Source organism: Quercus robur, chromosome 9, assembly GCF_932294415.1.
Source record: "Quercus robur chromosome 9, dhQueRobu3.1, whole genome shotgun sequence".
NCBI classification, from domain to species: Eukaryota; Viridiplantae; Streptophyta; class Magnoliopsida; order Fagales; family Fagaceae; genus Quercus; species Quercus robur.
In genome coordinates, this window is record NC_065542.1 from 10424681 (window position 1) to 10451273 (window position 26593).

At 34.0% G+C, this 26593-nt stretch overlaps 2 protein-coding genes and 1 pseudogene across 7 annotated transcripts in view; 2 read left to right on the forward strand and 1 right to left on the reverse strand.

The window, feature by feature from the left end:
* Positions 1-6359, reverse strand: part of LOC126698103 (rust resistance kinase Lr10-like) — a 109434-nt gene extending 103075 nt beyond the window's left edge. Inside the window, exons 1-3 of one of the 4 annotated variants that reach the window (XM_050395110.1) lie at positions 5615-6359; positions 4531-4557; positions 3896-4447 (exon numbers count right to left, since the gene is read on the reverse strand). In XM_050395110.1, the coding sequence (XP_050251067.1) occupies positions 3896-4447; positions 4531-4557; positions 5615-6326 (1291 nt within the window). In that variant the 5' untranslated portion in view covers positions 6327-6359. Of the gene's footprint in view, positions 1-3679; positions 4448-4530; positions 4558-5614 lie in introns of all 4 variants that reach the window. The other 3 variants (XM_050395109.1, XM_050395108.1, XM_050395106.1) reach the window with 3 other exon arrangements.
* Positions 1-11180, forward strand: part of LOC126698092 (rust resistance kinase Lr10-like) — a 105387-nt gene extending 94207 nt beyond the window's left edge. For 2 of the 3 annotated variants that reach the window (XM_050395083.1, XM_050395082.1), the window contains one exon: positions 9790-11180. In XM_050395083.1, coding sequence (XP_050251040.1) covers positions 9790-10783 — 994 coding nt within the window. In that variant the 3' untranslated portion in view covers positions 10784-11180. Of the gene's footprint in view, positions 1-6734; positions 7621-7885; positions 7919-8279; positions 8346-9353; positions 9384-9647 lie in introns of those variants that run through there. The other variant, XM_050395081.1, reaches the window with a different exon arrangement.
* A 13395-nt stretch (positions 11181-24575) lies between these two features.
* LOC126700693 (rust resistance kinase Lr10-like) lies at positions 24576-25726 on the forward strand (annotated as a pseudogene).
* The last annotated feature ends 867 nt before the right edge of the window (positions 25727-26593 follow it).

Here is a 26593-nt window from a genome sequence, read left to right on the forward strand (position 1 = left end):
ATACTTTGTAAAATTTCAAGATGAAACCAGTCTTAAAACACAAATTCACACCCCATCTCATGTAAACAATCTATACAAAATATTTTAACAATTATTACCTGTTTTAAAAATAAATAATAAAAAAACTTAATTAGCCAATGCAGTTGAAGCAGAACGTATAAGATAATTCTTTCTTTCTTTTCATGGCTCACATATATCCTTTTTTCAGTTGCTGAAATTTTGCCCTAGATAACTAGGGCATATATAGAGCACTTATAGTTTAGTTGGGTATAAAAATTAATGACCAATTTGATAGTACTGATGGGTTTCCAATTGCAATATTCAGAGTATAAAGAAGACATATAAGGTGTATGGGACAGAAGATTTATGTTCTACTTTACCAAGATTGGTAAATTTTTTCATAACTTAGGGTATGTAGAACCTATGATCTGTGTAAACTAGCCGCAGTTCTACGCCAACTATGAAGATGGTGAGATGTTTCATTTGCTAGTTGCTAATTGATTAAAAGAGATATGGTCCTTAGTGACCGCAATGACCTCTGAAGTTTGAGATAATGTAAACCAAAAAAAAAAAAAAAAACTATTTTATAATAATTATGATAGGCACACGTACAAGAGATTGATTGATTAGAATTTAGAAAGGACCACCCTCCAAAATGGAAGAGTAAAATTATTTGTTGACTAGAAAATTAAATCAGTACCAATGCGTAAGTCAAGAGTAGAACATATGATTCGTGTAAACTGGCACTAGTCCCACGCCAACTACGAAGATGGTTAGAAGTTTCACTTACTAGTTGCTAGTTGATTGAAGGAGATATGGTCCTCAATAACCACAAGTGTGACCTTGACGTTTGAGATAATGAAACTAGAACAAAATAATAATAATAATAATAAATAAATAAATAAATAAAACCCCCCAGCTTATTCTTAATCAAATATGCAATAATTATGATAAGCTCACACAAAAGGCTGATTGGTTATAATTTTAGAAAGGATCATAGTAGGCAACATGAATTGGTATGCACCACTCATCCCTTTTAGTTTTTGGTTTTTGTCCAACCTTTCCCTATATATAGCCAAACTCTCTCATCCAATAATTTTATGAGGGCCTTTCAAGTTTTAATATACATAATTGTTCCCTAAAAACGAGGGAAACAATGAGGAATTGTACTTTATCCATGATAGTACGGCTTAAGGATTACACTCATGAAAAAGTTCCTAAACAAGTATACCTATGCTCTGTTACCAATTGAAAATTTCAATTTAGACCCCAAATTATTTAGGTAGTAGATTAATTGCATTAATTTATAATTCACTCCAAACAAATTGCACAAAAGGGTATTTCAACCTCCGGAAATATCATCTTAAAAGCAACAATAAAAGCTGACACTGATTTTGGCGATGAAGTGAAGTGGAAAACATGTTATAAAAATAAATAAATAAAAACGTCCTCAATAGTAAAAACATTACAAGGATCCAGCCTCTTATAAAAGTCACCATAGAAAAAGCAGTATAAAGTATAAACAATAAAACCCCACTCGGATTTTGGTGATGAAGTGAAGTGGAAAACAAATTACAAAAATAAATAAAGAAATAAAAACCCCCCTCAATAGAAAAAACATTATAAGGATCCAGCCTCTTATAAAAGTCACTATAGAAAAAGCAGTTATAACTCAAAAAACCTTTACACAACTATACTCTTTATGGTAACTTCTACGAATGCCACATTTGCCTTCGCAGTGGCTCCAAAACCATTTTAATCTTTCTATACGAATCTCCTCCGCCGATGAACCCTATTTAGATCCTGAAACTCCAGTACTCCAAGGAACTTAAGAACTTACAACAGTGAACTTAGTGTAATAAAAATCTCTATGGTTTCAAAGCACCCAATCAATTTTAACTTTTGAATTACAACTTTTACTAGGTACAAGAAGAATTTTCCAGTTTTTGTCTCAAGATGAAAAGCTTCAAGATGTGAATAGATATATAGCTCTGGGTAGGACAACCTTTCTACTACAGAAAAGTCATGCAACATGTGTACTATTATGTCTTTAAGTTGCACTAGGAATTCGGACAAAATGGGCTTTTATCCTTTTCGGGCAAATTAATTAGCTTTATACCTCCTTTCCCAAACTAAGTAGGGAAATGACCATCTTTTAAAACTCAATTTATGATAAATCGAGTTTGGAAAAAAAAAAATTCTAAAGCATTATAGTGGCGTTTTAATGAGCCTATAGTGACGTTTTTAAGACCTATAGTGACGTTTTTTAACTCGACTTCAATGAAATCAAGTTATAGGCAATTTTTTCACCTATAACTCAATTTCATTGAAGTCAAGTTAAAAAACGTCACTATAGGTCTTAAAAAACGTCACTATAGGCTCCTTAAAATGCCACTATAAGACCTAACTCGATTTATGATAAATTGAGTTTTAAAAGAGGGACATTTCCCTACTTAGCTTGGGAAAGGGGGTATAAAGCTAATTAATTTGTCCAAAAAGGGCAAAAGCCCATTTTGTCCCTAGGAATTCAAAATCTACAAATCTTGCTCGAGTGAATGGGAACATCTCGCGAGTGTCTTAAGTTTATTACGTTTCTTGATTAATGATTGCATGATGAGTGAATCTTCTTATAGCTACAGCAAACCTTTATGTCTTCAATTTTCTTAGGAGATTCTTAATTTAACGGATTTAAACAGTACTACGTAATCTAACTAAGTTTATTTCGTTACAATACCAGCCATATGATTTGTAAATATGGAATTTGGTAATATTTAAAACCAAAGAACGAGCTCTTAAATCCTTAATAAGGGGCTTGTTAAAGCCACAAGGAATATTTTCTGGCATCCACTGGAAAAATAAGATGAGTACTCTTTGAAATTTTTATACACTAAATAGTCTAAATACCCTAAGACTACAACCACAAATTTATATCATATTAGCATTTTGTAAAATAATTTGTGAGTTTAGCATTTTCCATTTATAATAGAATTTCAATTTTAGGCTAAAAAAAGGAAATTTTGCCAAAAAATATTCTTAAACAAATCTTAATTATATCATACCATATAAGGGGTCAATTTAGACTAAAATACTCTTTAAATAAACTCTCTAAAATAAGGAGATAAAGCTTTGTTCTACAAAATTCTGTAAATTATAAAAATAAAAATTATAAATTAATAAGAGGTACTTTTTTATAAGCATCGCCTTGCTCATACAGTCATATTTGATATAAGAAAACTTGAAGTCTTTGATGTGAGTACAAGATTAATAATTATAATCCTTGAGTACACCATGATTGCAACCCATATCATCACTGAGGACCTCTAGTTTAAAAATACTTACTCTAATTCGGGGATGACTTCTAAATCTAGATCTAGAGGCCTTGCAGGCGTACTTGCATTGATTCTTGTAGTGCTTGTAGAGGCAAAGGGATTTGGAGGCATTGTCAAGTTATCACCATCACCCTCCAACATTTGAACCCCAACTTTCATGGAAGGACGATCCACTGGGTGCCATTGGATACACCAGAGTCCCACAATTGCCAGTTTCTTTGCAATTTTAGCATCTCCATTATCCTCAACATAGACATGTAAGTCTTCCTTTTTCTCTAATAGATTGTATATCCATTCTGGAAAATATATTTGGCTAGTGTTCTCCATAGTTACACCAAAATTTTTCCTACCTCCAACCATTTCAAGCAACAATATTCCAAAACTGTAAACATCTGATTTATAAGACACAGTCCCAAAGTTCCTAGAGAACACTTCTGGTGCAATGTAACCCATGGTCCCCCTAGCTGTGGTCATGGACACTGCACTCTGATCCTTTGCACACAACTTGGCTAGACCAAAATCAGAAATTTTTGGATTGAAATTTTGGTCTAGCAAAATATTATGAGGTTTGATATCAAAATGGAGAATTCGTTGATCACATCCTTGGTGAAGATATTCGATTCCTTTTGCTATGCCAAGAGCAATGTCTTGTAGTTTTTCCCAACCAAGGAAACGGTTAGAATCTACTGAGGAAATGAACTTCTCTAGTGAATCATTTGGTAAGAACTCATACACTAATGCCCTTTTAAATCCATCAGCGCAAAAGCCAACTAAGCGAACCACATTAACATGGTGGATTCTACCCATTGTTCCCACTTCATTTATGAATTCTTCCCCATTGCCCGTGGAACTGTTCAGGATCTTCACGGCAACATGGATTTCATTCGAAAGCTTTCCTTTGAACACTGTTCCATAGGCTCCTTGTCCTAACTTCTCAATAAATTGATTTGTAATCCTTTTAACATCGTTATATGAGTACCTTGTGGGCTTGAGAGCTCTGTAATCCTCCAAAAACCTTTCAATCCTTGCTTGATTTTCTTTTTCTGTTTTATCATAGCGATAGACACGGTAGAGTACATATACCACTAGTTCCAAAAGAAATGACCCCAAGATGGAAACTGTATGTTAAACATATTCATGAGTCTAGAAAACAAAAAATAATTTATTGAAAATTTTTAAAAATGGCCAACAGAAAACTCACCAATAATCACTATTGTTGTTGATCTACCTGTAAAACACTTTTACATAATTAGCATCTAATTGCACCTATATGAAAATAAAAGATAATTTTTTGTATTTATATCACTAATAGCAAGAAAATCATTTGGTATTCTCAAAGTAAAGCGACATCGTACTCCATCCTCTCATATGATTGGTCAATTCCCCAATTAAATTCATGGTGGGATTGATCATTAATGTGAGAGGAGATAATATCATATTAACAAGCTAGGTTATATTGCATACAAACCTTATGTCCTAAGTTTAGGCTTCTTAAAGTTCTAATGTAATAACAAATTATTTTCCCTCAATCAGTTAATTACCACGCTTTTGCTAGTCTTTTTAGGTATTAATGCGGTTCAATCCACTAGAGAACCAAATCCATGTTGATGAGTCCAAATCTTCTATCTCACTTTTTCTGCTCCACTCTATACTCCACCAATAAAACTTACCACATGTTCATCTGATTAATTAAATACTACCATTATTGACTAATTAATACTACCATTATTAATTAATGGTAGTATTTAATTTATCAAGTAAATATGTGGCAAGTTTTTATTGGTGAAATATAGAGTGGAGCAGGAAAAATAGGACAGAAGATTTGGACTCCATATCGATATCCCTTAGGTTTGGTTCCAACTGAAGAGCTACCAATAGACAAGTAATTATTTAGTATTTCTTTTTCTTAAAAAAAAAAAAAAAAAAAAAAAAAAAAAACTTATATAGTGTTCTTGAGAGTACAAAGAGTATTATGTATTCTTACATTACAAAACAGTGAATTTTACTAATTAAATTTAAATTGAAATTCGTTATTTATGTGAAAGGAACAGATAAAATATTATATTCTTGTATTACGAGAATATCTAATAACTTTTATCGAAATACAAGACTAGTTCTAAAGTAATATTCTTTTGGTAGTTGGAAAAATAACACTTCATGAATACAGGATATTACCATTACAGAGCAGATTTATAAACTAAGCTTGGTCAAATCAATACATGTTAGGCTTGAAACGGGAAGAACTTGTGTGATTATAAAAGTGGAGATAGGGTAGAAAACAATACCTTCATTATCTTTGTATTTGTTGGGGGCCTGGGGGGTGAGGTGGCAGCCCTCAGTTTCGAAAATTTTGGTATTATTCTTAAATCTACAGATGTCGCCTTTCACTTCACAGTCTCCGCACTTCGGTTCGGACCATGTCAATTGAAGAGAAGAACTCCATATATGAGATGGAACTGATGAAACGTTATACATCTTTTTACATAATAATATGGGCAAGTCTTGGATGTCATCATCCGGATCAAAAGCATAAACTGGGTAGCCACTTCTACTAAGACAATCGATCCGACGGTAATGTTCTGCATCTGTTTCTCGCGTTCGCGTACAATTGAAAAGGGCATAGTCATAAAGATAATTTCTGAATTGGAAAGGCGAGGAAGATATGTTGAATCCCGGGATTCCTCGTGAAGAGCAAGCATCTGAGACAGTTACGTTAATCAACTGAGATTCGTAATCAATGGAATTGACAAAGGTTTTAACTGAAGTAGGCAGCTCGAGCACAGTATCATTATTATGAGAGCAGTAGAGATCAAAGCCAGGATAGCCACACTGCTGGTCTGGCTGCCTGTCTTTCAGTCGGAAAGGAAATCGGATGCCTGGGCCATGGTGTCCACACCATAATTCGGGACAACTATTGTGGCCTTCTCCAAGGTCTACGATGAAAAGCACAAACAACAGTAAGGATGATGGGATAACTATTCTTGGGGAAATATCCATATCTGTGGTCTCAAATCTCCTAGATATCCATATTTGTGGTCTCAAAACTCTTTATATAGAGGATTTTTTTTTTTTTTTCTCGTACGATATATAGTATATACTCTTTTATATCCAGGGGTAAAATTCATAGACTGGCGCTATTTGCCAATGTTACTCTAGTTTTTCTTCCTCGTAAAGAGACTAGACCTACTAAACAGTCTAAACACGCACATTATTGAAAGATTAAAAAAAAAATCCAAGGTAACTTTTAAATATTATTTTTTTTATAATTTTTTTTTTATGAATATAATATATATTATCAAAAAAATTATTTAACAAAATTAACCCTTACGCACAACTGCACAAGAATAAGTTTATTTTCTTTACAGCTGTGCTCCACTGCCTTTATAATCTTTATCTAAAATCTGAGGCAGTTGTAGCATTGGAAAAACTCCTCTCTCTCTCTCTCTCTCTCTGTCTGTCTCTCATAAAGTCATAATGGTAAGAGAATTAGGCTTCACTGCAGGACTCACGGTCCTTATTGCTCTTGTTCTATTAGTCCCCCCCGCTAATTGCTTTACAAATATGGATAATCGACCCTGTGCCAATTCTTCTTCCTGTGGCAATATCCACAGTATAAGCTTTCCGTTTCGATTGAAGACCGATCCAGAAAACTGCGGGAACTCAAGGTATGAACTATCGTGTGAGAACAATCGTACGGTGCTGTACTTAAATGAAGGAAAATACTACGTACAGGAAATCAGTTACAACAACTACACAATCCGGATTGTGGACTCGAGTGTACACAAGGACAATTACTTCTCCTTCTCCACCCCGACTTATTCTTTATATCGATATAATTTCCCATCATCATATATGAATACGCCTAATTATACCACGTATCTGCCGAAGGAGACGAAGTCGGAGGGGAATTTACAGCTATCACGGAGTTTGGTTTTGATGAGCTGTGAAAAACCAGTGAAATCTCCATTGTATTTGGACACTTCTACTTGCAATTATGATGACAACTCTTCTTCTATATCTGATTCCAAGAGGTATAGATATGTTAAAGTTGGTAGAATCAACGCATCCGAAGTGGAGGACTCGTGCCAAGTAGAGAAGATGTTTCTGACTTCGTGGCCAATAAATAAAGATGACCCAAATATCTCCTGTAAAGACGTCCACAATGAATTAGCGTATGGTTTTGAGATTTCATGGCTCAGAGGTATTTGTGAAAGTTATTGCGAAAGATTCAACCATCATTGCTACCTCGATGACGCGAACCATGTTCAATGCGACGACTACAGTCCTGTTGGTAAATAAAGCCAATACACTTTCCCTTTACAAGTTTCTTTTCCGAACTCCTGCATTTTTCCACTGTCACTATTCACTAACCATTCATGTATTGTTTCTATTAAACTTCTATAAGACCAAACTTCTTGGTGCATACACCATCCATAATTCTTTATCAATGTAATACACATGCTCAGAATGTTTTAATTTTTTCAAGTCTCAGTATGTTTTAATTTTAAGGTTTCGATCCAATCGCTGATAAGTTTTTCTTTTATTTGTCATTGCAGGAGTGCTTGACCAAATGCTAAATATACTCGGTGGTGAGGTTTCTATCTCAAAAAGTTGTTTGAATTGGGTAATATAGAATGGACAATAAAATAGAATTATATGAGTAATGGTTCCTGATGTGATGATGACATGATGTGATGATGACACAAAGTAGTGGAATAATTACCATGTAGTTGGGCGATCAATTGGTCCAGACTCTATCTAAAACTTTATGCTTAAACAAATGAAAAGTAATAATTATCGAATTTTTGAAGAAGATAGCTTCTTTGTGTGTACCCCATCCATTCCAATGTAATAAACATGTTAGGGAATAGTTACTGTAGTCGTATAGTGACTCAATTCAATTTTAAAGTTCTCAACATTGATATTGTTTTTCCTTTGTCAAAAATGCAGTTTTGCGGAATAAATTTGTTGAAAGTGCACAATGGTGGAAGAAAACACCAATTTATTCATTGCGAGGTGAGGTTTCTATCTCAATTTTTTTTTTTTTTTTTTTGAAGGATAGTAATTAATACAGAATGAAAAAGGAAATAGAATGCATGAGTAATGGCGCCTGATATGTGATGATGACGCAGGTAGAGGAATAACCATGTACCTGGGGTAATTCGTTGATCTCATTGAATACAAATATTTTGTTTTACTTTTTAGTAAAAATAGTACATGTGTTTGATTTTTTTTTTTTTTTTTTTAATTTTGGTTATTTTATTAGAAAAGTCAAACACATACATAGTAATTGGTACAACAAAAACACAAATTTGAAAAGAGATCAAACCTAAGAGATGTCCTACTTTAGTATCATAATAAATTATCGATTCTCCTAAAAATTTAAGTTAATAGGAAATATTAAGTTTAATTATTTAATCATAATTTTAACAATCTCATTCTTTCAGGCTTGATGAATGAAAAGTAAAAATTATTGAATTTCTTAAGAAATTAGCTTCTTTTGAATAAAAATTTACCTTTCTTGGCTCTCAGTTTTTCCATGTGAATAAAGGTTTAGTACTTAGTATTCAATGCAAAATGCATGTCTGAGCATTTACTCCATTATAACCTAATTAAAATATCATTTGCTTGACTTGATGGGAAAATTCTTCAACCCTAGCCGTAGGTTACCTAATGTTAAATTACCAATTTTTTCAAAAACTTAAGATATTGAGAAATGATAAATCTTTCAACCCCATAATTCTAATAACTAATGCTTATTGGGAACTCTAAAGGCATTTGATTGAGTCCGACTCAATTAAAGTGACATCCCAATTTTAAGACCATATATATAAATTATAAACTCTACTGGCTTTTATGGTTGTTGATATTTCTTGCTAAGCATGGCCCAATGAAAGATCTTACTGCAGTTTTATTAGGCCTTAAACTTTTCAAGTTATTCGGGTCACTTGTTTAACTAATTAGTAATTCATTTTTTGGTAGCAAAAAGTAATTTCACCTTTTTCTTGTTTGTATTTCCTGCAGATTGTTTGTTCATAGTACTACCAAAAATCGGTAATAACCTGAATCTCTTCTTCAACTTTTTTTTCGTATATCATTCCTTAAGATTGTGATTAAAAATAGTTTACCGTGCATGCAAACAAGACATAAATATTAGTTATATTAAAAATGAAACAAAATATATTGTGCTTAATTACTAGGATTAAGAAGGTATGTAGTTGTAAGTCTAACTATAATTTCAACTAAAAATTAAAAAAGCTGACAGGATCAACAACAAATTTGTTTTCTTATAGTTATTTTGGTGATGTTTATGCACAGTACTATTTCACCTTGAAGCAAAAACTGTCTTGGGGATTCTATGTGTGATGGCCTTTTTGATATATAAGTGGCGTAGGAGGCATTTATCAATGTATGATGCTGTTGAAGAATTTTTGCAAAACCATAACCTTATGCCAATTAGGTACTCTTACTCAGAAATTAGGAAGATGTCCAAAGGTTTTAAGGATAGATTGGGTGAAGGAGGCTATGGCATTGTATATAAAGGAAAGCTTCAAAGTGGTCCTCTTGTTGCTATAAAGATGTTGGGTAACTCCAAAGCTAACGGGCAAGACTTTATCAACGAAGTTGCAACAATTGGAAGGATTTACCACGTGAATGTGGTGCAACTCATTGGTTTCTGTGCTGAGGGGTCAAAGCGTGCCCTTATATATGAATACATGTCTAATGGTTCTCTTGAAAAATACATTTTTTCTCGAGAAGAAAGTATTCTCTTAAGTATTGAGAAAACATATGAGATTTCTCTTGGAGTAGCTCGTGGGATTGAATATCTACATCGAGGATGTGAAATGCAAATTCTGCATTTTGATATCAAGCCTCATAACATTCTTCTCGATGAGAACTTCATTCCCAAAGTTTCTGATTTTGGGCTTGCAAAACTTTATCCGGCGAATAATAGCATAGTGTCTTTGACTGCTGCAAGGGGAACACTAGGATATATAGCTCCAGAGTTGTTTTATAAAAACATTGGAGGGGTCTCTTATAAAGCTGATGTTTATAGTTTTGGCATGTTATTGTTGGAAATGGCAAGTAGAAGAAAGAACATGAATGCATTTGCAGACCATTCAAGCCAAATTTACTTCCCAACTTGGGTCTATGACCAATTTAGCAAAGGAAAGGACATTGAAATAGAAGATGCCACAGAGGAAGAGAAGAAAATTGCTAAGAAAATGATCATAGTCGCATTATGGTGCATACAGATGAAGCCTAGTGACCGTCCTTCAATGAACAAAGTTGTAGAAATGCTTGAAGGAGAAGTTGAATGCTCACAACAAATGCCTTCCAAACCTTTCCTATCATCATCACCAGGGAGATCGACAGGGGATGTAGGAGACAACTTAAATTCAACTAGTTCATCATTTCAATCAGGTGAATCAAGTCAATCGGCTAAACTTTAAATGCAAGGGAAAGCTAACACCACTGCGGAAATGGGGCAATTATTCTTCACGTATTTGATGGCATAAAGACACTTCATTTTTTTGTGTGACAAATAATTGGTCCCTTGATTTATGATAGCTATCCTTACCTACAACAAATTTATTTTTTTGCTTAGTACGTGGCATATTTCTTTGTTAAAGTCTTTTTAAGAGGAAACAAAATTTGTAACTTTATAATTGTGAATGTGTAATTGATTAAGTTAACAAACAATGTTGAAAAACTGGGCAACGTATATTGGAGTGGCAATAGCTCAGTTGTAGAAATTGCTATACTCCTATTTATATATTCAGTTTTCTTCTCTTCCCCTCTCATCATTTTCATATCTATGAGAAGGGATTTTTAGTTTCACTTTCTTCACCTATGAAGTGTTGATTGTTGGTGGTGCTGGGAATCATTGGAAAGCATTTTCACAAATCCAAGAGCACTTAGAGGCTTGGGGTTGGCTGCTCAATTCATGTACTCCAAAGACTAATTGAAGAAAGGACTTAGCGTAATCGATTGCTAGCTAGAGTTTGCAGGGCTCAAATACTAGGGTAGCTTAGGCTTGAAGGGTTTAATGTAAGCTTGTATTGCAATTATTCACTAGTGGAGGTGTGGTGGTGGTGTTGAAAGGTTTTTCCACTGGGGATTTTGGTTTTCCTTTTCGAAAACATGTTTAGTGTTTTCATGTGGTTTGCTTTCTTTTATTCTACTTTTCATATTGCTTTACTTGCTTTAGTAGCTATGTGAATATGCATGCAATGTGAAATTGGTTAATCACATTTATTGGACATTAATTGATAGTTTAGGATAAAAGTGATTAAGTCGTAAAATTGGGTATTTGGTGTCTATAATTGCCAAGGGTGTTAGGTAATATTTCTCAATACCAAACCCATATGCTCTCTTTGCGAAGTCAAATACTTGTTCTCAAGCGGTTTTAATTCACCTTGAGTGATTCAAAAACTGATTTGTGCATAAACAATGCTCCCTTTTTTCTTTTCTCAATTTGATTAATCATACTTTTACCTGTACAGATTAAAGTTATATTTGTATTAAAAAATTGATAAACAATGAAATTGCTGTTTCTATTTATAAAATTACTATTATTTAACAAAATCATATGACAATTGAAAATGACATCCATTTGACGTAATCAGAATTCCTAAAACCTAAATTTCATTATACAGTTTACTAGTCACTAACCCGTGCTATGCACGAGAACCTACCTATTTGTGAGATAGATTAAAATAATTTTATAAAATCTTAAATTGATTAAGAAACTACACCATTACTTGATTTGCTCTTGTATGACTTCAATTTGTGTTACAATTTGATGAAGAAGCCATTGCTTGAACATGCAATAGCTTACAAAAAATTTATCAGCCAATTTCAGATACTGCAAAAAATAACTCAAAAACTTAGATATTAAAACTAAAGACCAAAAAATATTAAAGAATCAAATGATTCACAGCTTAGAAATTATTAAAACAAAACAAAATACATATGACTAAAAAATAGAAAAATATAAGAAAAAGATTGGGTTACATTCAAAAGAATAATCCATGATTATAGGTTTGCACCCTATCATAAAATATCACGTTAGTAAAGTAGAGAGATAATAATAATAATAATAATAATAATAATAATAATATCAACATTTGAGTTTGAGTTTAAGTTGGACTTGTTAGAGAGATAGATTTTCACTCCTTGTTAAGTTTGGATCAAACAAAAATAATTTTGTTTAAAAAAAATGAAGAGTTTGAGTTTAAATTGAACTTGTTAGAAAGATAGAGTTTTCCTCCTTGTTAAGTTTGAACTAAAAAAAAAAAAATTTATTTAAATATTATACTGACGTAAAAAATTGTGAGAGTTTTAAAAATTTCGGTTATATATATATATATATATATATATACACATATGTGTGTGTGTTGATGATACAGATATATTATCATGTCTAATTTTGGTTAGTGTAACAAATATCTTTGTGCCGTACACGTAATAATTCATCATTGATTTTGATTACAGGTCAATGTCGGCAAGGCTTACTCAGCACCAAAAAAAAAAAAAAAAAATTGTCGGCATGGCAAAATTATCGAAAATGCAATTCAAGGTTGGTTGAAAAGTGTCCAAAAGCAATTCAAACTTGGCTGAAAATAAAAACTAAAAAAAGCAAATCGAGTATTTTAATCGGCCTGGCTTTACTTCCCTTGATATTTAAAAATTAAAAAACAAATTCTAAAAAGTTGTAAGCACTTTTTCCCCCTGAATGTAATTATGCAAACACTTATTCAAAATATTTATCTCTTTTTTCTTTCTCTTAACAACATTTTATTTTCCCACATATAACTCATTACTTTTTCTTTTTCTTTTGAGAATCTAAATATAACTCATTAGCTTTACTAGCATTCAAAGCATATATATTCAAAAATATATAAGTAAATCTCATTAATAAAAACTCATTTTCTTTTTTAAAAAGAAATAAATTTGACATTTTGTATTTTGAAAGTTTCTTTTTTAAAAGTTAGAGATACATGAATGCATGTTTTTTAAACCAACTTTGAATTACTATTATTTAACACAATCATAAGACAATTGAAAATGACATCCATTTGGCATAATCAGAATTTCTAAAACCTAACTTTCATTGTATAGTCTATGATACATGATATGTTATCATGTCTAATTTTGGTTTAGTGTAACAAATCTTTTTGTGCCGCACACATAATAATTCATAATTGATTTTGATTACAGGTCAATGTCGGCAAGGCTTTTTCAGTACAAAAATAAATAAATAAATAAATTGTCGGCAAGGGAAAATTATCGAAAAAGCAATTCAAAGTTGGTTGAAAAGTGTCGCAAAAGCAATTCAAAGTTAGAGATACATGAATGCATGTTTTTCTTCTTCTTTTTTATTAAATTCCGTGATAAAAACTTTGAGAGTTGGCCTACAAGAACTTATTTTTATTTATTATTGTTATTATTATATTTCTCTTATAATACGTTATGTACAGGCATATAAAAGAAACATTTATTATTTAATTTATCTAAAATAAATTGTTTTGTACACTTTTATGTTTTATACAGCTATTGTTATAATTTAACGTGTAATATTTAATTTATTTAAAAAATATATTGATTTAAAATGCTTAGAGAATGTGGGTTCTTGTTAGTTTGATGGGTAAAATTTTTGTTGGTCAAATAAAAGACTTGGATTCAAAGCTATCTTAAACCAAAAAAAAAAATAAAAAGTCTAATTGGTGCCTTGGCCTAATAATAAAAGGAAATTATTAGGGAGATGATACTATAGATTTCAAATCTTATTGTATCTATAAAAAAAATAAAAGAATATTAATTGTGATTGATAAGGACCTTACAGAGTCACTTCTTGGTAGAGGAAAGGAACCTACCACTTGGAGACATTGGACGGACAAAAGTTGCACCATCCATGGAACACTGAGCACCTCAAGAAATACTACCAGTAGAAGACAGCAGGGAAAACGACACTCCTCATTTCCAGTTTATTTCTTTTAGTTAATTTTTTGCTTATAGTACTTTTTAAGCCCAAATAGCAAGTTTTTTTTTATCCTTTTTAAGAACAATCTTCTGCTTATGCACACGTTTACCAAAAATAAGAGGAGCTATTCAGATATAAGCTGTGTATATTTTGTCTCTACTAAACTACTTTCGTTGTTAAGTAAAGAAAAGTCCACAAGTGGTCGAGTTAATTCAGTCCACAGGTGGACGGATTCATGATTAAGTCCATAAGTGGACGAGTTCATCCCATGAGGATGAGTTAATATCATTAAGTCCACAAGTGGACAGATTCATAATTAAGTCTATAAGTAGATGAGTTCATCACCCACAAGGATTAGTTAATATTATCAAGTCCACAAGTGGACGGATTCATGATTAAGTCCATAAGTGGATGAGTTCAACCCATAAGGATGAATTAATATTATCAAGTCCACAAGTGGACGGATTCATGATTAAATCTATAAGTGGAGGAGTTCATCCCATAAAAGGAGTTCATCCCATAAAGATGAGTTAATATTATCAAGTCCACAAGTGGACGAATTCATGATTAAATCCATAAATGGACGAGTTCATCCCATAAGAATGAATTAATATTATCAAGTCCACAAGTGGACGGATTCCCACAAGTGGACGGATTCATGATTAAGTCCATAAGTGGATGAGTTCAACCCATAAGGATGAATTAATATTATCAAGTCCACAAGTGGACGGATTCATGATTAAATCTATAAGTGGAGGAGTTCATCCCATAAAAGGAGTTCATCCCATAAAGATGAGTTAATATTATCAAGTCCACAAGTGGACGAATTCATGATTAAATCCATAAATGGACGAGTTCATCCCATAAGAATGAATTAATATTATCAAGTCCACAAGTGGACGGATTCCCACAAGTGGACGGATTCTTAATTAAGTCCATAAGTGGACGAGTTCATTCCATAAGGATGAGTTAATTTTATTAAATCCACAAGTGGATGGCTTCGTGATTGAGTCCATAAGTGGACAAGTTCATCCCTTGGGGATGAGTTAATATTATTTAGTCCACAGGTGGACGGATCCATGATTAAGTCCATAAGTGGACGAGTTCAACCCATGAGGATGTGTTAAATTTATTTAAGCCTCCAAATGAACGAGCTTATTACAAGAGCCCACTAGCAGACGAGTTCAGTAAGTCTAATGTCAATTTAGATGAGTTTGTCCTTAAACAGGACGAGGCCTTTGTCATGACTGATGAATTCATCCTAAGCCCTATTACATACAAGCATAAAAGACGGGCAAAATACATAAAAATCAACAAAATCTAAAAAGCGACGAATGCGAAAAGTATACCATACATAAAATAAGGTCTTTACAAAAAAGAGCCCAAAAACACGGGCAATTAACATTGTCTAAAAATTAGATCAAATATACAATAAAATTGTCATTCAAAAAATAAAAAGCTAAGGCAAAGAGGCCGGAGTGTCCTGAGGATTCTCGTCATTTTTGTCTTGTACGTCCTGAGTGGGAGGATTCTCAAAATTTAAAGGCTCAGTGGACGGGACGGAAGGGATAACGGGAGGGTTCGCAACAGGTTGAGCGAGGATGACACTATCATCTTTTAGGTCAGGCTCCGATTCTGTGGAGTCATCAGTTTCATTAAAGATAGTGTCGTCGGCAGGAGTTGACGGCAAGGGATCGTCCATGGTGACCTTGGATAAATCCAAGTTAGGATAGATGGACTTGACCTTTTTAAGGTAGTCCTTAAACCCATCACCATAGTAGATGGCGCAGGAATCAATAAATGGCTGTGAAGCCTTGAATTCCTTCACAGCGTCATCCCTAGCTGTCTCCATCTGCTCAAGAAGGGTCGTCAGTTCTTTCTCTACCAATGCTTTGGCATCTTGCTCCTTATTCTTCTGACAATCCTCCTCCTCCAGCTTTTCCCTTAGCTCTTTCACCGCCTGATTGAGAGTACGAAGGGCACCTTTGTACTGTTCTTGTTCGTCCGTCAGGTTCTTAATGCGCTTGTGTAGACGAGTAATCACCCTTTCCTTGGCAACGCCCCTGTCCTATAAAGCCTTCATACGGACCAGCGCTTACAAGATAGAACAATCATTAGCTTATTGAGCATAAAAGAGAGTAAAGAAAGAAATTAAGAAACATACCCGGGCAAGTTCAAAGAGGCCTGACACCCCAAGCTCCTCCGTCGCTTGCTCAGCACAGAGATCCACATCCTTATCCTTGATGATTGATTCAATCACCTCCATGGTATAGTCCTTGTGAGTGAGAAGACAACAATCAGGTCCCTGAGTGACCGGGCCTGATGTCATCATTAGTCTCTTACCTGCCCCATGGCTCTGCTTGGGTGGCAATGACTTCTTAGGGAGCTTGTCCCCAGGGGTGACAGACGGCTTTTAGTTGGATGGTCATCCTTCCCATCAGCCTTACACTTGGGAGCCCCCTTCTCGGCAATGATGAAGTTAAAGAAGGACAACCCAATTAAATTTAAGTCCAATTGGAGTAAGGAATCAAAGGAAATTTGCACCAAATCCAAGTTCAATTCGGATTAGGATTCCAGCTTGCGCATCAATTAATATTTTTGACATAACTTTTGGCTTAGATTTCCAATCGTGATGATTCAAGTTGGGCTCGAAATTTAACTTAAAGGGCTACAACTTTGTAGTTTACCAAAAGTTGGAATTCGGACATTAAATGGGCCAAAATCGTTGGTTAACTGAAGCCTAAAAATCTGGGATTTTCTCCAAACGGGAATTCAACTTGTAATAGGATTCCTTGACCTATTTAAAGGCTCTTTAGGAAAAATTCAAGGAGGCTAGTGATAGGGCCGGGGGCTGAACATAGAGAGCGCGGCTACCTCTTTGGTTTTCTTCCATGACAGTTAGTTTTATTTTATTTGTCTAGTTTAATGTTTAGTATTTTATTCATGTGTTTGGTTTCAATTACCATGAATAGCTAAATTTATAATTAGGGTTGATGATGAAACCTTATTAAGAATTATTATTAATATTTATGTGATTTGATTTTTTCCACATTAGTTGTTCTTTAATGATTGAAATTGTTCTTGCTTCATATCAATTGACTAAGATGAGATTCTAGATATGAGTTCAATCATGTTTTTCTCATGATTTAGGATTTGTCTTAATTAATTGAATGCTTGGTATATTATTTCTTGATTTTAAAGTTGAATATCTTTTGTGATTTGTTTGGATACGGATACAATTGATTATTTGATTTTATACTTAGGAAGTGAAGAAGGGCATTATTTAGATTTTTAAACATAAATTTTAATGATGATATTTTCCATGATAGCAAGATTGATTTCTAGATTATCATGTAGTGGTTGGAAAAAATTAATGATCATAAATATATGCTTATATGAATTAACAAGGTAGATTCCAAAGCCTTAATTCATTTTTTTAGATTGTTTACATCTCTTTACTACTTTATATTATATCTTTGCTTAGTTTAATTATTTGCTTAGTATATTTAATTTCAAACAACCAATTTTTATTAAACTAGATTAGGATTAATTTGGTTAAGATTCGATTAATTTTCTTACGTTCATTCAAGTCCTTGTGAGTTCGACCTTATTCTTATCAAACAATTCTTCAGTACGGTTCGTACACTTGCGAGTACTTTAAAATTTCACAACAATGATGCCAGATATTGTTGGTGTATGTGATTTTGATGTCAATATTGTTCCACTACCACGAACTTGCACTTCGTCTTTATTTAAGTGGAAACTCAACTCTTTACTTTATTGTTGACGAGTAGTGTAAAATGGTTGTCCATAAATATTGGAAAAACTGGTTTTGCATCTCATACAAAACCCACAGCAGAAACAACACAAAGATCTACTTCATTCATGAGAAATAACATGTAACCTTAGATTCTAGAACAAAGAAAAGAAAGCGTACCTCAAGGCAGTGAGATTCAAAAACAAAACTTGAGAATGCCTTCAATCTTCATCACAATTCCACATGGTGCCCAAGATGAGTGGTCTCTCAATCAATATTTTCGTATGTTAATTTTCCTTTGGAAAAAATGTATTCCAAAGACTCTGTAGAGAAAAACTGTTTTCTCTTCTTTTAATCATACGTACGTTTAACTGCCTTAGCAGTTACTTTATTTAATAACTCTTATTAAATAAAAACTGATTATCTAATTGGGTTAACCTTTTGGGCCAGCCCAATTGGGCTTAAGTATGTGGTTTGGGATGAGACCAAAGGGACTAATAAGGCTCTAGCTCCAATAGGCCTCAGACTTATCTGTCAACTCTTGACAAGCCCAAAGTTACCATTAATTATATAACAAGTACCACTATGGAAACATAATTGCACTCTAGGCCTTATTAATAAATTATTTCCCAAGATTCTAATATGATATCATTTGACCCTTCCATGAAATATCCATAGTGAACAAAGTCATAATAAACTTTCACTTTGTAAGCAACTATTTTATTCCTTGAGTACCTAGTTTAATCTTTTAGTTATTCATATTTATGAAACCTGATTTCATAAAATATAAACTTTAGTAACTCTTACTAAAGTGGCCGGTCCTGAATAACCAGTTCCCATTAAACTTATCTCAAGAGGATATTTCATGTCTTTATAGAAAGAGATTATGGATTCCATCTTGAAAATATGTGTTCCCTCTACACTACGTGTTGTTACCCAACATATTGAGATTTTGACCATTAAACTAGATCTCACTCATGATATATCAAAGTAACCTACATTTCATGATCGGGTTCACTATCCTCTCAGGATTAAGAGTCTATGAAATTAGAAGTCGTGAAATTAATTATTCATGTGACAGTTGTTAATTAAATAATTAATCTCACAGCGGTCCAGTTTAATATATCTTACACACTTAAGACATATCAACACATTAACTAGAAGTCTCCACTTCCATAATCAAGACTAACCATCTCAGTTGATGTGTTATAGTCTTTGTAGATGAAACGCTCAATTTCATCATCGACTACAAACTATATTTTGAGTTTACAAGGAACTTGTGATTTATATCTTCTGTAACTAAATTACATAAATCACATACAATGCATCTCAATGACTATGATATGTCCAATTAGTTCATTTACAAATAGTCTTATATAATTAAACAATTTAATTATTTATAACATGCCAATAAATTGGATTTTAGGGCACAAACCTTAACAATAAAGTGACCGTCATTACTAAGGATGATCATCATTACTAAGGATGATCGTAAGCACACATTAATATCCAGATATAAATTCCTCACTTAAATGGCACAAGTGTAATCAATGTACAACCTTTTCCAACCACCAGCTCACAACTATTACAGCCACCTCAAGCTGACCGTTATAGGATATTGAATGGGGAGGTTAAATGGCTATTAAATAAGCCATTCAACCCTCTAGCTCAACCATAATACTTGAGAAATGCACTGAGCATTTATTCACAGAGAGGCTATACAAAGCCAGAAGCAACATGTAAGTAAAAGCAAGCTCAATTACATACATATTATTCTGCTTCCACGAGAGATAAGCTAACTTAAGCATCAGAGGCTCCCTGGTGGACCCTACACCATTGTCTTCACTGCATTATTTGTTTCTTGCAAACAGGATCTCCAGGCCATCCATCGTACTAACAAGGTGAAATCATGTTTTATTAGTTTGGCGTTGTCTGTGGGAACGACAGGCTATCAATCAATAAGCCCTTGAATTCTTTACTGACTAAGTTCCTTAGAATCGATGGACTCAACCACAACTACGCCACCAGACTCGGTGGTGATGGCTCAACAAATCCAAGCATTAATAGCCAATGTGCAAGAATTGAAGAAACAAAATGAAGACTTAAAGCGGAGAGTGCATTCAGAAGGCATAAATACGTCACAGTCGCGGCGTAATCGCAATGACAATGACGATGAAGCCCATAGTCTAGGAAATAGCAGAAGAGAAACTTCTAAGCACACCGCACAGTCGACTCATGGCAATGATCAGATGATGAAAAACATAAGGAAGGAGTTAGACAAAGTCAAGAATACCATGAAGGGAAAGGCAGTGATAAATCTTGATGGCATGATCAAGAAGATAGACTCACCCTTTACTGCCAACGTTTTGGAGTGCCCCTTGCCTCCCAAATTTTGTCTCCCACAACTATAGGTTTACGATGGCACTAAGGATCCCCTAGATCACATAAGGACATTCAGGACAATATTCAACCTCTAGCAGACCCTAGAAGAGGTAATTTGTAAATCATTCCCAACAACCCTCAGAGGAGCAACAAGGGTGTGGTTTAGCAAGCTGCTTGCGACATCTATCGTGAATTTTGAGCAGCTGAGTAACTCTTTAATCTGCCATTTCATTGGGGGCCAACGCCATAAGAAGTTCACCTCATACCTATTAACTATGGAGCAACAAGAAGGGGAAACCTTGAGTAAGTATGTAAAACACTTCAACAAAATAGTGTTAAAAATTGACGAGGCAGACGATCAAGTGATAATGACGACCTTCCAAGTAGGGTTGAACAATCCCGATCTCATCTTCTCTCTAGGGAAGACTTCGCCAACTATAATGATAGACCTCCTGTTCAAAGCCTAGAAGTATATGAACGGAGATGATGCATTAACAGCGAACAGAATAGATGGCATGCAAAAGATGGAAGAAATCAACTAGCTACAACACAAAAAGAAGGAGAAGAAGGATCATTCCCCCAATCAAAAGAATGACAACAAAAATACGTAGGCTCATACAAGATTGTCAACTATTCCAAAAGAGGAACTTGTTACCTCGAATCACCTAACGGCAAACAGTTACCTCATCCATGGAATGTAGAGCACTTCAAGAGGTATTATCGCTAGTTAGATGATGTTTTCAATTTTCTTTCATCAAATTGTTTTGTAATCAGGAATGAATAAGGGGGCATTTTTCCTCACATGAATAAAGGTCGTTCTCTTGAAAGATCTAAAAGTATTATTTACCATACAAAAGAAAAAAAAATTCAAGAAGAAAGCCAGTCATTGAAGTCCAACGAGTAAAACCAAGTTGACGATAAAAATCTCAATAAGAGTAAAATTGTCACATAAGGTTCAATTCAGACGAGTACAATCAAAATGTCGATCAAATTCTCAAAGAAAGAGTAAGTCATATGATTAAATTCGCATGGTTAAAAACCGACAAACACAATCATAATGACGATCAAATTCTCAAAGCGAGAGTAAGTCATACGATTAAATTTGCATGGTTAAAAACTGACGAGCACAATCATAATGACGATCAAATTCTTAAAGCAAGAGTAAGTAATATGATTAAATTCGCATGGTTAAAAACCAACGCACACTCATAATGACGAATTCTCAAAGTAAGAATAAGTCATATGATTAAATTCGCATGGTTAAAAACTAACGAGCAGTTTTTCTAAAAAGGAAAACAAAAATCAAGGCATGTGGGAAGCTCAAGAAAACTTCACACGCACAACCAATGAAGAGAAGGCACATGTCAATCACCTAACGAGAAAGTCGCCTCGCATTAAATGTGATGGGACGAGAATCTCGGGACACAAAGGGGAGATTGAATTGCCAAAAACCTTTCATGTTCCTATGCTCGTCCAAACAAAGGACGACAAAGAAATAAAGGGGGCAACTGACGAGTAGTATAAAATGGTAGTCCATAAAGTGACCATCATTACTAAGGACGATTGTAAGCACACAAATGCCCAGATATAAATTTCTCACTTAAATGGCACAAGTGTAATGGACGTACAGCCTTTTTCAGCCACCAACTCACAGCTGTTACAGCCACCTCAAGCTAACCGTTACACAGCTGATACAAGACATTGAATGGGGAGGTTAAATGACTATTAAATGAGCCATTCAACCCTCTAGCTCAACCATAATGCTTGAGAAGATAAATGCACTGAGCATTTACCCATAGAGATGCTATATAAAGCCAGAAGCAACAAGTAAGTAAAAACAAGCTCAATTACATACAAATTATTTTGGTTTCACGAGAAATAAGCTAACTTAAGCATTGGAGGCTCCGCGGTGGACCCCATACCGGTGTCTTCACTGCATTGTTTGTTTCTTGCGAATAGGATCTCCAAACTGTCTATTGTACTGACGAGGAACATACTGATGAGGCGAAATCGCATTTTATCAATTGTTGAAGATGATTTGAAGAACACAGAAAGAAGACTTCTTTAACCGTGTTTGACTATAGCTGTGGAAGTTTTTTAGTATTTACAAGTGGAAATATTCCTCTCTTTCTCTCTCTACCTACCTCAATGGCAGGAGGATTGATGTTCACTGTAGGACTCACTGCTTTTATTGCTCTCACTTGCTGTGCTACTGCTATGGTTAATGATAACTGTACCGCTTCTTCTTGCGGAAATATACGCAACATAAGCTTTCCTTTTCGATTGTCGACCGACCCAGAAACTACGGTGGCTTCAGTTATGAACTTTCGTGTGAGAACAATCGTACGGTGCTGTACTTATTTGATGGAAAATACTGCGGAAAAATATTTTCAGCACGGTACCACGCAAAGAAGTATTTATTATATATGTTTATGTACTGTCGGAAAATTCCGATCTACCTCAATGGCAAGAGGATCAACGTTGAGTGCAGTACTCACAGCCTTTATTGCTCTTGTTCTAGTCCATGAAACTTGTAGTGCTACTGCTAAGGTTAATCATCACCGTGCCCCTTCTTGTGGCAACATCCACAATATAAGCTTTCTGTTCCGATTGAAGGATAATTTAAAATGGACAATGGAATAAAATTGCATGAGTAATTGTGCCTAGTGATGGCACATGTAGAGCAATAACCACGTAATCGAGCAACAAATTGATCTCAAACTTTTTAGGTATGAGGAAATGAAAAGGGAAAATATGGAATTCCTTAAGAAATTAGCTTCTTCTTTCCATTAAAAATTTGCACCTTTCATCTCTCTGGTTCTGCGATAACAAAGAGTTAGGAATCTATGCATGTTTTCACATTTTCTATAACTTAATTAAAATTTTACTTATTTAGGGTCCATTTGAATAGAACTTATTTTGCTGAATCTGAAAACTGAAAACTGAAAACACTGTAGCAAAATAATTTTTAAATATGTGAATAGTACCGTGGGACCCATTTTTAATGAAAAAGTTGCTGAAAAGTGAAATTTGTGAGTCCCGTGCACTATTCACGAGACCCACAGGACTGATAAAGGGGTTGAAAAGTCAACAAACTACGGCTACTATACATGAACAGTAGCCGTTGTCCCCCCTAAACGCGTGCGCAGCAGAGAAAAAAAGAAAAAAAGAAAAAAGAGAGAGAGAAGAAACGCAAACGTGAAACGCAACCTCCGGATCCAAACACATACTTAGTCTCAATGGAGGATTGTCAAATTCTTCACTCCTAGCCGTATCTTTTTTACTTATCAGTCTCAATTAACAGTATTATTCATGAATCCCAATCACTAATAAACAATTCAAATATTTATTTTTAAGACAGTTGAAGTCCACCAATTACAGTAATTGTCATGTCAGTTTGTAAGATTTACGTAGTAAAATGTATAGTACACATTTAGAGTGTTCCTATTTTTTTTTTTTTTTTCTTTTGGTAAGGGCTAGGGGAAAGTTGTTAATGACTTAAAGTTGATTTATTATGCCTTGGACAATTCAGGTTATTTATGTCATTTATTTCATTGATTAATTAATTTAATTTATGTTAGAAGAAAAAAAATAATTCATCTTTCTTATATATCTTGCAGTTACTTCGGCGTCAATAGTGGCTACCATAGGTAAGAAGAACCTGTGTCTCTTCTTTGATCTACTTTATTTAATTTTTTTAGTAGATCATTAAGACTTTGAGTTTTTATTATTATTATTATTATATACAAGATAGAAATTCTACTCTAGCTTAATCTAAGTGTATACGTATGTGAAGCTCTCTCTTGGAGACTTGAATCCTAACCCATCCCCCCATACCTCACAAATATTTATACTTGTAGAATGACCATCACACCAAAAATGTGTAGTGGTAGATTTTGAGTTTGAAGTAGCGCATTGTGAGAAAACAAAAATGAAAGTGATATTTACATGAAATATACAGCACTTATAGTTCTTGATTATTCCAATTCATGAATGTGATTAGTTGTAAGTTGTAGTTATGTTTTCAACCAAAAACTAGAAGTGATGAGAGCATTAATTACGGGAAGAAATTTGTTTTCTTATAGTAATTATTTTCGTGATGTTTCGACACAGGACTACAACTTGCAACAAAAATTGTGTTGGGGATTCCTTGTGTTATTGCATTTTTTATATATAAGTGGTGTAGAAGGCATTTATCAATGTATGATGCAGTCGAAGAATTTCTGCAAAGCCAAAATAACCTCATGCCAATTAGGTACTCTTTCTCACAAGTTAGGAAGACGGCCAAAGGTTTCAAAGATAAATTTGGTGAAGCAGGCTATGGTTCTGTATATAAAGGAAAGCTTCAAAGTGGCTATCTTGTAGCTATAAAGATGTTAGGTAAGTCCAAAGCAAACGGTCAAGAGTTTATCAATGAAGTTGCCACAATCAGAAGAATTCACCAAGAGAATGTGGTGCAACTTATTGGCTACTGTGTTGAAGAACTAAAGCGTGCCCTTATATATGAATTCATGCCTAATAGTTCTCTTAACAAATACATTTTTTCTCAAGAAGGGAATATCACCTTAAGTATTGAGAAAACATATGATATTTCTCTTGGAGTGGCTTGTGAAATTGAATATTTGCATCGAGGATGTGACATGAAATTTTGCATTTTGATACCAAGCCTCATAACATTCTTCTTGATGAAACTTCACCTCAAAAATGTCGGATTTTGAACTTACAAAACTTTATCTAATAGATGATAGTATAGTGTCTTTGACTGCTGTAAGGGAAATACTAGGATATATAGCTCAAGAGTTATTCTATAAAAACATTGAAGGGGTCTCCTATAAAGCTGATGTTTATAGTTTTGGCATGGTATTGTTAGAAATGGCAAGCAGAAGAAAGAACATGAATGCATTTGCAAACCATTCAAGCCAAATTTACTTCCCAACTTGGGTCTATGGCCAATTTAGTGAAGGAAATGACATAGAAGTAGAAGATGCCACAGAGGAGGAGAAGAAAAATGTTAAGAAGATAATCATAGTCGCTTTATGGTGCATACGGATGAAGCCCAGTTAGCGTCCTTCAATGAACAAATTTGTAGAAATGCTTGAAGGAGAAGTTGAATGCTTACAAATGCCTTCCAAGCCTTTCCTATCATCATCACCAGCGAGACTGACAGGAGATGTAAGAGATAATTTAAATTCAACTAGTTCATCATTTCAATTAGGTGAATCAAGCACAGTGGAACTGGGGCAATTATTCTTCACATATATGATAGCATAAAGACACTTCATATATTTTGTGTGACATATAATTGGTCCCTTGATTTATGTGAGCTATCCTTACCTAGAACAATTTTTTTCGTTTTTGCTTAGTTCATGGTATATTTATTTTTTTAAATTCTTTTTAAGAGGAAAAAAAATATTTATAACTTTATAATTGTAAATGTGTAATTGATTAAGTTAGTAAACAATGCTGAAAAGTGGGCAATATGTTTTGAAGTGGCAATAGCCCAGTTGTAGGAATTTCTTTAATTACTCCTATTTATATATTCAGTACTCATATGCATGGTCAAGCAATTAATTCATGTTATTATTAACAAAAAAAGTGATCAATTTTGTATGTTTTTAAACCCCTTAAAACACAATTGGATTAACCTAGTTAATTAGCCAAGTGATTACTTAGTCCAAATTTCAGATCTAGGTTAACACAATCATATAATCATATCAATGTAAAATGCGGAATATAAAGAACACAAAAATATGATGACCCAGGAAACCAAACCGGTAAAAACCTGGGGAGGATTTAACCTAGCTATCCTCAAGATAAACTTGAATTCACTATGAAAGAATCGAAGTTTTACAATAGTGACTTAGACCACTAACATCCTATTGCTACCCACCAGTAGAAACTTACTGACACGATCACGTGCAAGCTCCGAGACCACGAACTCCTTCTTTCTTGGATTTTACAAAACACAAACACCCACGTTTGTGACTTTGAGATCCTACTCAAAGGTTTAGCAACACAAACTCTCCTGTTTATGACTCCAAGACCACCCTTGAAGGTTTAGATCATCAACACCTTTGATGACTAGAGAAGGCAGCAACTTCTACAATACCGGATCTTGAGATTCTTCAAGTAATAACA